The sequence below is a fragment of the Arvicola amphibius genome, chromosome 6 (assembly GCF_903992535.2).
Source record: "Arvicola amphibius chromosome 6, mArvAmp1.2, whole genome shotgun sequence".
Taxonomy (NCBI): Eukaryota; Metazoa; Chordata; class Mammalia; order Rodentia; family Cricetidae; genus Arvicola; species Arvicola amphibius.
This window is the reverse complement of record NC_052052.2, coordinates 62,815,041-62,830,730: the sequence shown is the minus strand read 5'-3', so window position 1 is coordinate 62,830,730 and position 15,690 is coordinate 62,815,041. Positions and strand designations below refer to the sequence as shown.

The 15,690-nt window shown below is 41.0% G+C and overlaps 1 protein-coding gene across 2 annotated transcripts; it reads right to left on the bottom strand.

The window, feature by feature from the left end:
* Nucleotides 1–4,558: 4,558 nt before the first annotated feature.
* LOC119817869 (ATP synthase subunit d, mitochondrial-like) lies at nt 4,559–5,076 on the bottom strand. Of its 2 annotated transcripts, XM_038335312.1 has the most exons (2): nt 4,885–5,076; nt 4,559–4,812 (listed from the first exon to the last, which is right to left on the bottom strand). In XM_038335312.1, exons 1-2 carry the CDS (start codon nt 5,074–5,076, stop codon nt 4,624–4,626), a joined length of 381 nt encoding a protein of 126 aa, XP_038191240.1. In that variant the 3' UTR covers nt 4,559–4,623. The 2 variants fall into 2 exon arrangements, with proteins under 2 accessions (XP_038191240.1, XP_038191239.1); XM_038335311.1 differs by having other exon boundaries at nt 4,593–5,076.
* Between the last annotated feature and the right edge of the window lie 10,614 nt (nt 5,077–15,690).

The following is a 15,690-nucleotide window of genomic DNA, read 5'->3' as shown; positions in this document are numbered from 1 at the left end:
CGGTTGTGGCACATGCCTTTAATCCCAACACTTGGGAGGCAGAGTCAGGTGAATCTCTGTGATCTTGAGACCAGTCTGGTCTACAAGAGCTATTTCCAGGACAGCTAGGACTATTACACAGAGAAACCCTGTCTCTAAAAACAAAACAAAACAAAAACCAACAATATATCCTTAGACCCAAGTTTTGAAGTCAAGATACCTTTAAAATATATGTGTTGGTTTAGCTTAGCAATCCCCAGAATCAAATGTCTCTCTGCAGTCAAAAAATTCAAAGAAATTACAATAATTTGCATAATTCAGACTCTCTGTGTATATTCCATCTTTACATGGCTTATTTTACTTTACTCCTTTAATCAATGACTGTCTCCACTCTGTTTCTTTAAAGACTTTACATTTTTATTTTTTAATTGTGTATATTCTTTTTCTTCTCTCTCCTAAGCCTACATACATTTATCCAACACTGTGACTCATTCAGAGGTCTTTTTTATCTGAATCTGACTTTATTGTGTGTGTATCTGTATTTATTTTTTGACCAGGAGCACTCTTTTTTTTTAATGCTAACTGGGCATGCCTAGAACCAACTCCACCCACTACAACATGGCAGAGGCATGTTCACTGTTCTGAGAGTCATTCTTTCCACCCCAGAGCCAGGGTTGCAGTGGGTCTATGTCACCATTAAGCAATTTGTAACACATTGCTCACAGAGCCCATTAAAACGCTCCTTAGCCAGACCTCTTGAAAGAGTCAGAACTATTTGTGTTGGCAACAAGGAAGCCATGCAGGTTTTACCGCTAAGGCTGAGTCTGGAAACCTCTTAAAGGAGCCATGTCTCTGCTTGCCCACCAGCAAACAGAGCAAGAAGCTGCATTAAACTCTGTTTTTTTGTGTGTGTGTGTGTGTCTAGAAATCCTTTTCAAGCTCTCTCACATTTTTAAGTGGATTTAGTTGACCACATTGGCACCAACATTCCAGTTAGAGTTTTAAATAAGAAAAACCAGGTGGGAGGGTATGTGGAAGGAATGGGAGGAGGTGAGGGAGTGGGAATTTAAATTGGTATTTTTTTAAAAATCTAATTAAAAATAAATAAATAAACCCTACCAAGTACTCAAAGACTATTTGCAATTATACCAGACAGTCATCTTGAAACTTAACCATCATTTTACTTTTACAGGATCCCATGGAAAGAACATCACCCTAAAGTACCAGAAAAATACTCTAACCCAAGGAGGTTGGCTTCATCAACAAAAACACAGATAATTTATTATCTTACAGCAGCAAATCCCAAAGAAGTGAAAAACACACAAAATAGCATCAGCAACAACAAAAACTAAATTAACAGGTGATAGCAATCATTGGTCATTAATGTCCCTTAATATAAATGGACTCAACTCACCTATAAAAAGACACAGGCTAACAGATTGGATACAAAAACAGAATCCATCCTGTAGTGATGAGGTGAGCAGGCCTACTTTTCATCCCGCCCAGATCCCACATGGCTAGCTTTACACCCGAAATAATAACACACAAACTGTATTCATTTAAACACTGCTTGGCCCATTAGCTCTAGCCTCTTACTGGCTAACTCTCACATCTTGCTTTAACCCATATTTAGTAATCTGTGTAGCACCACGAGGTGGTGGCTTATCAGGAAAGATTCAGCATGTCTGACCTGGCGGCTGGCTCCATGGCGTCTGCCCCAGAGAGGAGAGGCAGGGCGATTGACTAACTTCCCTTCTTCCCAGCATTCTGTTCTGTCTTCCCTGCCTACCTATGTTCTGACCTATCAGGCCAAGCAGTTTCTTTATTAATTAACCAATGAAACAACAGATAGATAGAAACACTCCTACATTAACATCCTTCTGCTGCATACAAGAAACATACCTCAATCTCAAATACAGACATCACCTCAGAGTAAAGGGTTGGGAGAAAATTTTCCAATCAAATAGAACTAACAAACAAGCTGGTGTAGCTATCCTAAAAGCTAACACAATAGACTTCAAACGAAAATCAGTCAAAAGAGACAAAGAAGGACATTTCATATTAGTCACAGGAAAAATCCATCAAGAGGCAATCTCAATACTGAACATCTATGGCCCAAATACAAGGACACAAGTAAAAGAAAAACTTCTAAAGCTTAAACTATATAATTAAACCACACACACACGAATAGTGGGAGACTTCAACACTCCCCTCTCACCACTGGATAGGTCAGTCAGACCAAAACTTAACAGAGAAGGGAACTAACAGATGTTATGACTGAAATGGACTTAACAGACATCTATAGAACATTCCATCCAAACATAAAAGAATATACCTTCTCAGCACCTCATGGAACCTTCTCAAAAATTGACCACATACTTAATAACAAAACAAACCTGAAAAGATACAAAAAAAAATTGAAAGAACCCCATGTATCTTATCGGATCACCATAACTTAAAATTAGAATTCAACAGCAACACTAAGTCCAGAAAGCCCACAGACACATGGAAATTAAACAATGCTCATCTAAAAGCATCAATGGGTCAAGTAAGAAATAAAGGGAGAAATTAAAGACTTCCTAAAATTCAATGAAAATGACCACACAACATGCCCAAATTTATAAAACACAATGAAAGCAGTATTAAGAGGAAAGTTCATAGCACTAAATGCCTACATAAAGAAGCTGGAAATAATCCCACACCAGTTGTTAACAGAACATTTGAAAACTTTAGAACAAAAGAAGCAAACTCACCCAAGAGAACTAGATGGCAGGAAATAATCAAATTGAGAGCTGAAATTAACAAAATAGAAACAAAGAAAACAATACAAAGAATCAATGAGACAAAGAGTTGGTTCTTTGAGAAAATCAACAAAATAGACAAACCTTTATCCAGACTAACCAAAAGGCAGAGAGAGAATATCCAAATTAACAAAAGAAATGAAATAAAAAGAAATGAAAAGGAGGACATGACAACAGACACAGAAGAAATACAGAGGATCATCAGGTCATATTTTGAAAACCTGTACTCCACAAAATTGGAAAACTTAAAGGAAATGGACTACTTTCTGGAAAAGTATCACTTACTAAAATTAAATCAAGACCAGATATAACTGCTAAAGAAATAGAAACAGTCATCAAAAGTCTCCTAACTAAAAAAAGCCCAGGACCAGATGGTTTCAGCTCAGAATTCTACCAGAGTTTCAAAGAAGAACTGATACCAATACTCTTCAAATTGTTCCATACAATAGAAACAGAAGGAACATTGTCAAACTCTTTTTATGAGGCTACAATTACCCTATACTCAAACCACAGAAAGATATTACTAAGAAAAAAAATTACAGACCAATCTCTCTCATGAACACTGATGCAAAAATACTCAATAAAATACTGGCAAATCGAATCCAAGAACACATCAGAACCATCATCCACCATGACCAAGTTAGCTTCATCCCACAGATGCAGGGATGATTCAACATACGAAAATCTGTCAACATAATCCACCATATAAACAAGCTGAAAAATAAAAACTACATGATCATCTCATTAGATGCCAAAAAAGCTTTCAACAAAATACAACATCCCTTCATGATAAAGGTCTTGGGAGAGCATGGATACAAGGAACATACATAAATATAATTAAGGCAATATACAGCAAGCCAACAGCCAACATCAAATTAAATGGAAAGATTTAACTCCCAGCAATTCCACTGAAATTAGGGACAAGATAAGGTTGTCCACTCTCTCCCGTACTTATTCAATATAGTTCTTGAGGTCTATAATAAGAGGAGATCAAGGGGATACAAACTGGAAAAGAAGAAGTCAAACTCTCACTATTTGCTGATGATATGATAGTTTACATAAGCAACACCAAAAATTTTACCAAGGAACTTCTACAACCCAAAACACTTTCAATAATGAGACAGAATACAGGATTAACTCAAACACAGATGAAAAAATGGGCTGAGAAAGAAATCAGAGAAACATCACCATTCACAATAGCCAAAATTAGCATAAAATATCTCAGAGTAGCTCTAACCAAAGAAGTGGAAGACTTATATGAAAAGAACTTTAAATCTTTGAAGAAAGAAATTGAAGAGGACAACAGAAAGTGGAAAGATCTCCCATGCTCTTGCATAAGTAGAACTAATATAGTAAAAATGGCAATCTTACCAAAAGCAATCTACCGATTCAATGCAATGCCCATCAAAATCCCAGCAAAATTCTTCACAGACCTCAAAAGAATGGTACTCAACTTCATGTAGAAAAGCAAAAAGCCCAGGATAGCCGAAACAATCCTGTACTGTAGTAGGAAGGCCACTAGTTTGTTCCTAGCTGGTTGGTTAGTCCTGAAATAATCACATAAAACCATATTATTTAAAAGCACTGCTCTAGCTCTAGCTTCTTATTGGCTAACTCTTACATCTGAATTTAACCCATTTTTATTAATCTGTATATCGCCACATGGCTGTGGCTTACTGGGTAAAGTTCCCTGCTTCTGTCTCCAGTAACAGCTCCATGGCTTCTCCCTGACTCAGCCTTCCTTCTCCCATGCTATAAGCCAAGCCAGTTTCTTTTTTTATGTAAATGCTTTATTTTAAAGTCCAGAGTCTGGAATGAAGGGCTGGCTCCCTCCTGGGCTCTTTTACAGGTTCTCAATGGGCTGGTGAGGCCAGTAGGGATACTTCTTCTTGTCCAGCTTGGTCTCCGGGAAGACCTCGTTCAGGTCATCGATGGTCATCTGGTCAAAGGGGATGATGTTCTTCATCTTCTCCAGCTGTTTCTCATACTCCTGGATCCTGACCTGGGACTCAGACACGAACGCAGCACAGTTCTTCACATCCTCCTTCTCCTCGCTGTCCACCAGTGATGTGTACTTATCCTCGGGCACCGGGATCTTCAAGGCATTATATTTCTTTTCAAAATCATCCACCAAGCCAGCCTTGGCCACATTGGCCTTGTAATAAGCCCAGTCAATCGCTGGTGGTTTCTCAGACAGATTTACCAACCTGGTGCGGAGGGTCTTTTGGTTTCGGGGTATGATCGCCACAAAAGACACCCAGTCAATGGTTTTTAGAGCAAGTTTACGCCTGGCCATCTTGGGATCCTTCACCTACCCCGGCGGAGCGCCGTCTCCAGCAGCAAGGGACGGAAGTGGGTCCCCAAGCCAGTTTCTTTATTCATTAACCAATAAAAGCAACACATAGACAGAAGGACCTCCCTCACCACTGTACAATAAAAGATCTTCTAGAGGCATCACAATCTCTGATTTCAAACTCTACTACACAGCTATAGTACTGAAAAGAGCCTGGTATTGGCATAAAAACAGACAGGAGAACCAATGAAACCAAATTGAAGCCTGGATATTAACACACACACCTACAAACACCTGACTTTTGACAAAGAAGCAAAAAAAAAATCAAATGGAAAAAAAGCATATTTAACAAATGGTGCTGCTGTAACTGGATATCAACATGTAGAAGAAGAAAAATAGATCCATGTCTATCATCATGCACAAAACTCAAGTCCAAAGAGATCAAAGACCTAAATATAAAGCCAGCCACACTGAAACTAATAGAAGTGAAAGTGGGAAGTACACTTGAACACATTGGCACGGGAGACCACTTCCTAAATATAACCCCAGAAGTACAGACTCTGAAAGAAACAATTAATAAATGGGACCTCCTGAAACTGAAAGGCTTTTGTAAAGCAAAGAACATTGTCAACAAGACAAAACGACAGCCTACAGAATGGGAAAAGATCTTCACCAACCCCATCAGAGAAATACAAATCAAAACAACTCTGAGATTCTATCTTACACCTGTAAGAATGGCCAACATTAAATAACTGATGACAGCTTATGCTGGAGAGGTTGTCGGGTAAAGGGAACACATCTGAATTGCTAGTGAGAGTGCAAATGGTACAGCCCCTTTGGATATCTGTATGGTGATTTCTCAGAAGATTAGGAAACAATCTTCCTCAAGATTCAGCAAATACCACTTTTGAGTATATATCCAAAGGATACTCAATCATAGCAAAAGGACATGTGCTCAACTATGCTCAAAGCAGCATTGTTGATCACATCCAGAACCTGGAAACAACCTAAATGCCCCTCACACAAAGATGGATAAGAAAAATGTGGTACATTTCTACAATGAAGTACTACACAGCAGAAAAAAAATAATGACATCTTGAAATTTGCAGGCAAATAGATGGATCCAAAAAAACATCATATTGAGTGAGGTAACCCAGACCCAGAAAGACAAATATCACTCATAAGTGGCTTTTAGACATAAAGCAAAGAAAACCAGTCTACAATTAACAATCCCAGAGAACCTAGGCAACAATGAGGACCCTAAAAGAGACATACATGGATCTAATCTACATGAAAAGTAGAAAAATACAAGATCTCTTGAGTAAATTGATAGCATGGGGGACCATGGGAGAGGTTTGGAGGGGAGGGTAGAAGAAGGGAGGAGAGCAGAGAAAAATGTATATCTCAATAAAATTAATTTTAAAAAGGAAAAAAAGGAAAGCAAGAACATCACCCCCATGATGGCTAGAAGTAATTCTAGAAAATAATGTCCCCTCTCCCAACAAAGTTTGTCCTCAGGTTTAGGGATATCAATTAGGGGTTGATTATAACTGGTGTAGGGTTGCAGGTTGGGATGGAAATTATGTAGGATCAGGGATCTCTTTAAAAAAAAAAAAGAGGAGGGCCGGGCGGTGGTGGCTCACGCCTTTAATCCCAGCACTCGGGAGGCAGAGGCAGGCGGATCTCTGTGAGTTCGAGACCAGCCTGGTCTACAAGAGCTAGTTCCAGGACAGGCTCCAAAAAGCCACAGAGAAACCCTGTCTCGAAAAACCAAAAAAAAAAAAAAAAAAGAGGAGGGACTGGAGAGATGGCTCAGTGGTTAAGAGCATTGCCTGCTCTTCCAAAGGTCCTGAGTTCAATTCCCAGCAACCACATGGTGGCTCACAAACATCTGTAATGGGGTCTGGTGCCCTCTTCTGGCCTGCAGACATATACACAGACAGAATATTGTATACATAATAAATAAATAAACATTTTTTTAAAAGAGAGGAAACTGGATGGGATAATAGATTAGTATGCGCTTGTTCACACTAATAATAATAGTTTTTTAAAATATTTATTTAAAATATTTAAAATAATAAAATATTTGTGAACTATTATTTATAGGCAATTTATATTGGTATAGATTCTTGTATATTGATACAAATTCAAATTATATTGAATATGCTCCTATTTCTCTTTACATTATTTGTACATCTAGGCAAATTTATTTTGTCATATTGTATACATGCATGCTTCTCCCTCTGCTTAAGACATTTTGTATAATGATACAATTTTAGGATATATTTATCATATTACAATATACATTTCTACCTCTAATCAAGATACTTATACATTGTTTACATTTTGAAGTAATTGTCCTCATTTGCTGAACAGTTGTGTTTAAAGATTGTTTAATATTCTAATATGAAGTTTCTACCTCTAATCAAGATACTTATACATTGTTTACATTTTGAAGTAATTGTCCTCATTTGCTGAACAGTTGTGTTTAAAGATTGTTTAATATTCTAATATGAAGTCTTAGTCTTTAAGCTATATATTTATTAAGTATTATAGGTCTATGGTCTTCCATGTTTGTCATACTTATAGTAAGACTAATCAAGTTCTTTAGATACATATAGATTGTATTCCATATAGATACGTAATCTTTAACCACTTCAGAGAACTGTAGAACATGGCATTTAAATCTCTTAGGGTTCTGTTTGTATGAGACATGAAGCTCCTGGCAGCACTGATCTATTCTCAAGAGACTGTTGAGCACCAAAGACACTCTACTTGGAATTTGTTTTCTGTTTGACAAAACTGACCTTTGGGCAAGGAACTGCCCATCTGACACTGACACTGCCCACTTGACCACTGACAAAATGCACAGCGTCCAGAAAGGACAAGCAGGATACAAGAAAAAAGACTGCCAAATGGTGTGGGAGGTCCTTTTGTCTGTGTGTTGCTTTTATTGGTTAATGAATAAAGAACTGCTTTCAGCCTATGGCAGGGAAGAACAGAAGTAGGTGGGGAAAGCTAGGCTGAATGCAGGGAGAAAGAAGGGTGGAGTCAGGGAGATGCCATGGAGCGCAGTCAGAGACAGACATGCTGAAACTTTTGCAGGTAAGCCATTGCCATGTGGTGATATACAGATTAATGGAGATGGATTAAATTAAAATGTAAGAGCTAGCTGATAAGAAGTTAGAGCTAATAGACCAAGCAGTGATTTAATTAATACAGTTTCTGCATAATTATTTCAGGTCTAAACTAGCTGGGCAGCCAGGAACCAACAAGCAGCTCACTTCAGGAGGCTTGTTAAAGCCAAACCTTGACAAGACAGGGTAAGATGGTTCTGAAATTTTTCCTACTTCCAAAAATGGTCTGTCAGTTATGCTAGGCCTTAGCCAAAGTTGTTTGCTCCAATGTTGCAAACGAGACTTTGAGTAATTTCCCAGGTAATCAATTGTCTCTGTCATTTATTGCAGATTTTGGAAGTTGCTTGATTGCACTTCCTGTCTACTCAAGTAGTATTATTTCACTTCTCAAGTCTTTGATGGGGTTGAAGACTAGATAGTTGTAAGTTACTTTTCCCTCATGACTTGGCCAAGCTATTTCTTATACAAGACTTGGACTCCTTAGGATAGGATAATTACTGAAACATTTAGCATTTGTTTCTTGTTTGATATTATTTATACTGGTTGTAATTCTAATTTTTGTACTTGATATCTGTTCTTATTATACATGGTTTTGTATTAGGCTTAGAACTCTTTTATTTAAACAAAAGGGGGAGGTGCTGTGGGAACTCCTTCAGCCAGTAGCCTTTAAGATACAGCCCACTTGGGCATGACCTCTTCTACTATAAATGCCAATGTAAAGCATGTGCTCACTCTTTCTCCCAGCTTCTGGATTCTGTTCCTGTTCCCCGTTCATGCAGAGGACTGTGATCTGTGAGTCTACCCTTAAATAAATAACCCTTTATTATATTCAATTCTGAGCTAGTGTGGAATTATTTTCTAATGTCCATCATCACCTGTGAAAGCTCCTTTCCTTTTGGTCTTTTGTTTTGTTTTTTTCAAGATAGGGTTTCTCTATGTAGTCGTGGCTGGAGCTTGTTCTGTAGACCAGGCTAGCCTCAAACTCAGAGATTCACCTACTTCTGCCTCCCCAGTGTTGATATTAAAGACATATGCTACTGGTGTTGGAGAGATGGCTCAGAGGTTTAGAACACTGGCTCCTCTTCCAAAGGTCCTGAGTTTAATTCCCAATAACCACATGGTGGCTTATAACCATCTGTAATGAGATCTGGTGCCTTCTTCTGGAGGCAGGACCCTGTATACATGAAAAATAAATAAATCTAAAAAAAAGTGCTACCACTGGTGAAAGATCTTCTCTAATATCAAAAGAAGAACATCATTCTCCATTCCCCCAAATCAAGAGCTTTATTATAATCACTATTATTCTCAATGCCAACAACTAAGAAACAATTTCAGGGAAACATTGCTTTCACTAACCTAGAGCTCACAGATCCACATAGGAACTAGCTCAAAGTACATGGAACACCATGCAGCCCTTTGGGTTGCTAAACTAAACAGGATTGCAGATGTGTCCAACTCTGTGCAGCATAAGGTGGGATAGTTGGTACAGGGGACCTGATATTACCTACTCTAAGGTCCTTCCCTACATCCAGTTTCATAAGACAGAGTGAGGCTATGGGTTCCACAGCAGTGCCGAGCCAAGCCTAAGTCTTCTAAGCCACCCTCAATTCACATCAACATTTCAGAATTAATTTCTCAATTAAGAAATACAAGAGTGGCCAAGTGTAGTACCACACGCCTAATCTCAGCCCTTGAGGCAGAAGCCAGTGGATCTCTGTGAGTTCGAGGACAACCTGTTTACATAGTGAGTTCCAGGATTGCCAAAGATACATAATAGAGAGATCCATCCTGTTCTTAAAAAAAGATGACAAAGAAGAAGGAAAGAAAGAGAGAGGGAGAAAGAATGAATGGAAGGAAGGAAGGAAGAAGGAAGGAAGGAGGGAAGGAAAGAAAGAAAGAAAGAAAGAAAGAAAGAAAGAAAGAAAGAAAGGAAGGAAGGAAGAAAGGAAGAAAGAAAGAAAGGCCAGATTACTAACAAAATGGGAGGAGCCCATCTCTTCTTTAGAGAGCTGGCACACAGGCCTGGTAAATAGTACCAGAAAGGCTGGTTGTAATCGGACTTTTTCTTTGGGCTGCCAACTCACAAAAAAATGATATAGACTTATTAATTATGAAAGCTCAGCCTATAGCTTAGGCTTGTCCTACTAGCTCTTATTACTTAAATTAACTCATTTATATTAATCTACATTTTGCCTTGTGGCTTTTTACCTCTCTTCCATCTTGCATCTCCTATTCCTTTCAAGTTTCATCCTGACTTCATTTTTAAATTCTTTTTTATCTATGAGACTAAGCCTATGAAAGGGGTACTTGTAGCAGACTTTTTCTTTTAGGCCATCAACCAGATCCCAAATGATGACCCAGAGACTTGTTATTATTTATAAATGTTCTTATTTTAATCTTTTTTCTTTATCTATGTTTTTCCTTGGGACCTTTATTCTTCCCTCCCTCCCTCCCTCCTCCTCCCTCCTCCTCTCGTCCTCCTCCCTCTCTCTCTCTCTCTCTCTCTCTCTCTCTCTCTCTCTCTCTCTCTTTTGCTTTTCTGCTGTCTCCATGGCTGGCTGGCAACTGCCTGGCTTCTAGCCCCAGGCATATCCCTCTCTTTCTCCTTCCTTCTCATCTCTCTGGAGCCTATATTTCTCTGACTTATTCTCTCTGCCACCAGTCCCACCTAGTCCTCTCCCATCTAGATATTGGCCATTCAGCTTTTTTTAAAATTTTTTTTCATTCAGCTTTTTTTTTATTAGACCAATTCGGTGCCTTAGGCAGGCAAAGTGAAACAAATGTAACACATCTTCACTGAAAAGTATCTGCATCACAATAATCCTCTCTTCCAGCAGGGACCGCTTACAGGTGGTCCAAAAGAAAAGAAAAAGAAAGAAAAGAAAATGAAGAAAAGTAAAAGAAAGGATAAAGAAAAATTCAAGGAACCCTGGGCTCCCAAATCAAATGCACAGCAGTGTGCAGTGCTAGTGTGGGAGGACTGACACTGGGTCATCCAGTTATGTCTTTGGCTATGGAAAGCAACGAGAGATGAAAGTTAGCGAAGGGCTCAACTGTGGCTGTGAAGGCTGTGGTTGGGGACTGGAAGGGGAAAACTCTCCACCAAAGCTGCCGGTGTGCATAGAGGTCAGCGTTCAGGCAGATAGAATGCAGAGCTGTTGTAAAGAAGCCTGGTTCCTGAGCCCAGGGTTCCATGTGTCCTCAGCAGTCCTGCTCACAGGCAGGAGGGAACGTGGAGAGCCTGGCCTAGTCACAAGCACCAATGCTATGGTAATAGTAAAATGGTGCTGTTCCCCAAGTGGCTGCAGCAGGCAGAGGGACCTAAGACCGTGGCGGGCCATGAAGGCAGCTGTCCCAGGCAGGGAGCCACATGGCGGGTGAGAGACAGAGATGGATAGGCATGCCATGCAGAGTGAGGTTGGATATCTATTTAGTGGGTTATGGAAGGGAAGGGGAGAGGGAGGAACAAAGGGGACAAGGAGAGAGAGAGAGAGAGAGAGAGAGAGAGAGAGAGAGAGAGAGAGAGGGGGGGGGGGAGGGGGAGAGGGGGAGAGGGGGAGAGGAGAGGAGCCACGGCCTCTTTGGTAGAGAGATGGAAAGGAAGGGAGCTCAGACTGGAAGCAGAAGGAAGATAGGCAGTGAAGGAGGAAGGAGTGGGCAGGGCTTGTCTCTTAAAGGGACAGGACAGACCATTGCATCCCCATCTGTCTTAGTATTGCTTTTGCTGCGATGCAACAGCATGATCAAGGCAACTTGGAGAGTAAAAGGTTTATTTGGCTTATTCTGCCACATCACAGGTCATCACTGAAAGAAGTCAGGATGGGTATTCAAACAAAGAAGGAACCTGGAAGCAAAAGCTGATACAGAATTCATGGAGGGTTGCCGCTTACTGACTTGCTCCCCTCCCCGATTAAGAAAAATTTCCTACAGACTTTCCTACTGCCAGATCTTATGGAGGCATTTTCCCTGTAATGGTCTCTCCTGTCCCTTTAAGAGGCAAGCCCCTCCTACTCCCTCCCCCCACCCCTGCTGAAGCAAGCAGATCTTCCTTCTGCTTCCAGCCTGAGTTTCTTCCTTTCCATCTCTCTCCTGAAAGGCAGCTTCTGCCTCTCTCCCTTCTCCCCACTTCTTCTCTTCCCCGTTTCTCTCTCTCTTTCTCTCTATGTGTCTCCAGTCTCTCTCTCTCTCTCTCTCTCTCTCTCTCTCTCTCTCTCTCTCTCTCTCTCTCTCTCCCTCTCTCTGTTCTTCTCCCTTCTCCCCTTCCCCCCTTTCCCCTCCATAACCCACTAAATAAATACGCTCTTTCTCTGCATGGCACACCTCTGTCTCTCACCTACCTCACAGCTCCTTACCTGGGACCTGCTGGCCCTCGTGACCCATGGGTCACTTGGGGAACCACCACAGCCCCAGTGGCCCACTGCCCGCTGCAGGCACTTGGGGACCTCTGCACTGTTTCATTTTTACCATAACATTCCCTGTTGAGGTTCTTTTCTGATGACTCTAGCTTTTGTTAACGATATAAAAATAGCCAGTACATGCTCTGGATTCTTCAAGATTGAGGCCCCCCTCCAAAAAAAGGGGGGAGCTGAAGAGATGGTTCAGCGGTTAAGAGCATTGACTGCTCTTCCAAAGGTCCTGAGTTCAATTCCCGGCAACCACATGGTGCCTCACAACCATCTGTAATGAGGTCTGCTGCCCTCTTCTGGCCTGCAGGCATATATTGTATACATAATAAATAAATATTAAAAAAAGATTGTGGCCCAATAAGCCTCTCTGCCGATTCAATAATCCAAATTAGACCGAATTAAAACAAATTAGAAAAAGCCCAGGTTTAATGGATGCCAGCACTTAGGTGGCCTTTCAGGAAAACACGGAGAAGGGAAAGGAGAACTGGGCAGACCACTTGTTCCTTCTCTGAGGGGCAGTTTAAATAGTCTGTGGGAGTGGTCTTGACCTTCCCTGGGGCATTTGCCTTTTTCTCCTTAAGCACTCCACGCCCCAGCTTCTGCCACAATCGCTCTCTTCTTTGTCCAACCTCCAGGTCTAACTCAAAAGGCGTGGCTTTCTTCTCTCTCTTTTCCACTTTATTCTCCTGGAAGCTGCTGAGACTTGCAGTTTGCCTGCTCTCTTGTTTTTGTTTTCTTTCTTAAACTCTAACAAAACCATCCTCAAGCTTCCTTCTGGGTCCATTTTAATATTTATTTTATTTGAGACAGGATCCCACTCTGTAGACCAGGCTAACCTGAAACTCATAGAGATCCACCTGCCTCTGTCTGCCAAGTGCTGGGATTAAAGGTGTGTGCTACCAAGCCTTCCTTTTTTTTTAAAAAAAAAAGTTTAGAATTCTTTTATTAATGAGACTACGTACCCAAAGAAGGAACTCCAATTTCCCTGATAACACTGAAATTGCTGTTGGGGTTCAAGACAGGAAACTAGGATCCTGCTCATGATAATCCTACATTATAATTATCATAAATACACTCCTAGCTATAGAGCCAGAAGTGACAGGGTGTTTGTGTGAAATCTTGTATATGTCTCCTTCAGAACTTAGAAAAATAAAGAAAAAAATCTTCCAATGACATTTCTTTCTTGCTTCTTGCTTTGTTTTGAGATTTATGTGTATGAGTATTTTTTCCTTAAGCATGTGTGTGCTTGGTGCCTTCAAAGGCCAAAAGAGGACATTAGCATCAGAATCTCCTAGAGCTGGAATTACAGGGAATTGTGAGCTCAACATGGCTGCTAGGAACTGAACTAGGGTCTTCTGAAAGAGCAGCAAGTATTCTAAATGCTGAACCATCTCTCTACCCCCTTGTTTTAATTGAACTTTTTTCCTATTACTTTTACTTGGCATTTCCTTTTTTTTTTTTTTTTTTAAATGTTTCTGGATGTTATGCCTGTATGTATTATCTGTGCACTACTTGCATGCCTGGTGCCCAAGGAGGCCAGAAGAGGGCATCAGATACCCAGTAACTATAGTTACAGACTATTGAGAGCTGCCTTGTGGCTGCTGGAACCTGAACCATTGTCCTCTTGAGGAGCACCCAGAGCTCCTTAGCCACCTCTCCATACCCCCCTTGTTGCTTTGGGGACAGGGTTTCATGTATACCAGGCTTGTTTCCGATTCCCTATAAGTGATCTTGAACTTCTGATCCTCCTGCCTCCACCTTGCAAGAGCTGAGATTATGGGTGTGTGCTATCACACTGGGTTTATGTGGTGTGGAGGACTGAGCCCACGGCTTCACGCATGTGAACTAAATATTCTATTCAGTTGAGCTACATCCCAGCCCATCCAATGACAGTTTCAACACATAAAACCTGTAATATCTATGCATTGCAATTTAATTCAACCAAAAAAGGAATAAAGTAACAAAACTTGCTATAAAGTGGCACTATTGTGCAATATTACAGAAACCAGTCACAAACGATCATACATATTTATATTAACTACAGAAAATAAGCTGGGTGTAGTGGGAAACACCTTTAATTCCAGGATTCTGAAGGCAGAGGCAGGTTGATCCCTGTAAATTCAAGGATAGCCTGGTTTACATAGTGAAATCCTGTTTTCAAAAGCCCAGATACCAAAACTTTACAGATGCACGGTTTTTAAGTTGTTGGCTGAAATTGGAAGGATTAGGAGTTACAGTTAAATGCAACTAACTTTCTTTTTGTGAGTGGTAAAACGCTCAAACCGTTGCTCAACTGAATATCCTCAACAGTCACGGAAAGAATAGCTTAACTGGATGAATTATACAGTATGTCTCACATGACAACCATACAAGCCAGGGCTTGTACTGCACACCCTGTTTTGATTTTTGTAACACCTGAGAGATGGCAAAAGCTTCTTATGTATCTAAACCCACGGAGTTTCAAGCCACTTCCATTTGCTAGTTTATTCGTTAACCCCTTTAACAGTCACATACGACTCTCTCTCTCCCTGGAAAAGTCGCAAGTTTTTAAAATAACACCGTGGCTAAGAATGAACTGTGTGTGATGCAGAGCCGCGTTCCATGAGCATTATTCTGTATGTATACAGCAAGGCACACATACAAATGCACACGGGGCCTTTCAAAAGGTTCTGATCGAACCAGTCTCAGTGCCCCTGGTCCTTGCCCTCCAGGACTCTCTCGCTCTAGGACAGGGGAGTAGCAGCACAGCCCCCAACACCAGTGGAAAAAAGTGCCTCCACGACCCAGGGCTGAGGAAAGTGATAGAGTCTTTAGGTAATTGTTGGTCTCAGCAATCCCTCAGCTCCGCCTTGCACACACCGAAAGCCGCCGCCCTCGGACAAACCCAGAGAACAATACACCCAGCCCTGCCCCCAGCGACCGAGCCGCGCCCAGGCGGTGGCCGCGCCCTGCCGGGAAATGTAGTTTCTGAGGCCTGACTTGCGCAACTGCCCGCCGCCCGGGAGCCGCGCGCAACTACAAATCCCGTCACGCCCCGCGACACTCGCTCGCCAGATTTGCCGGAAGGGATCGCG

Coding starts and splice junctions, on each gene's coding strand:
- LOC119817869 (XM_038335311.1), bottom strand. CDS start 5,076: ATGGCCAGGCGTAAACTTGCTCTAAAAACCATTGACTGGGTGTCTTTT.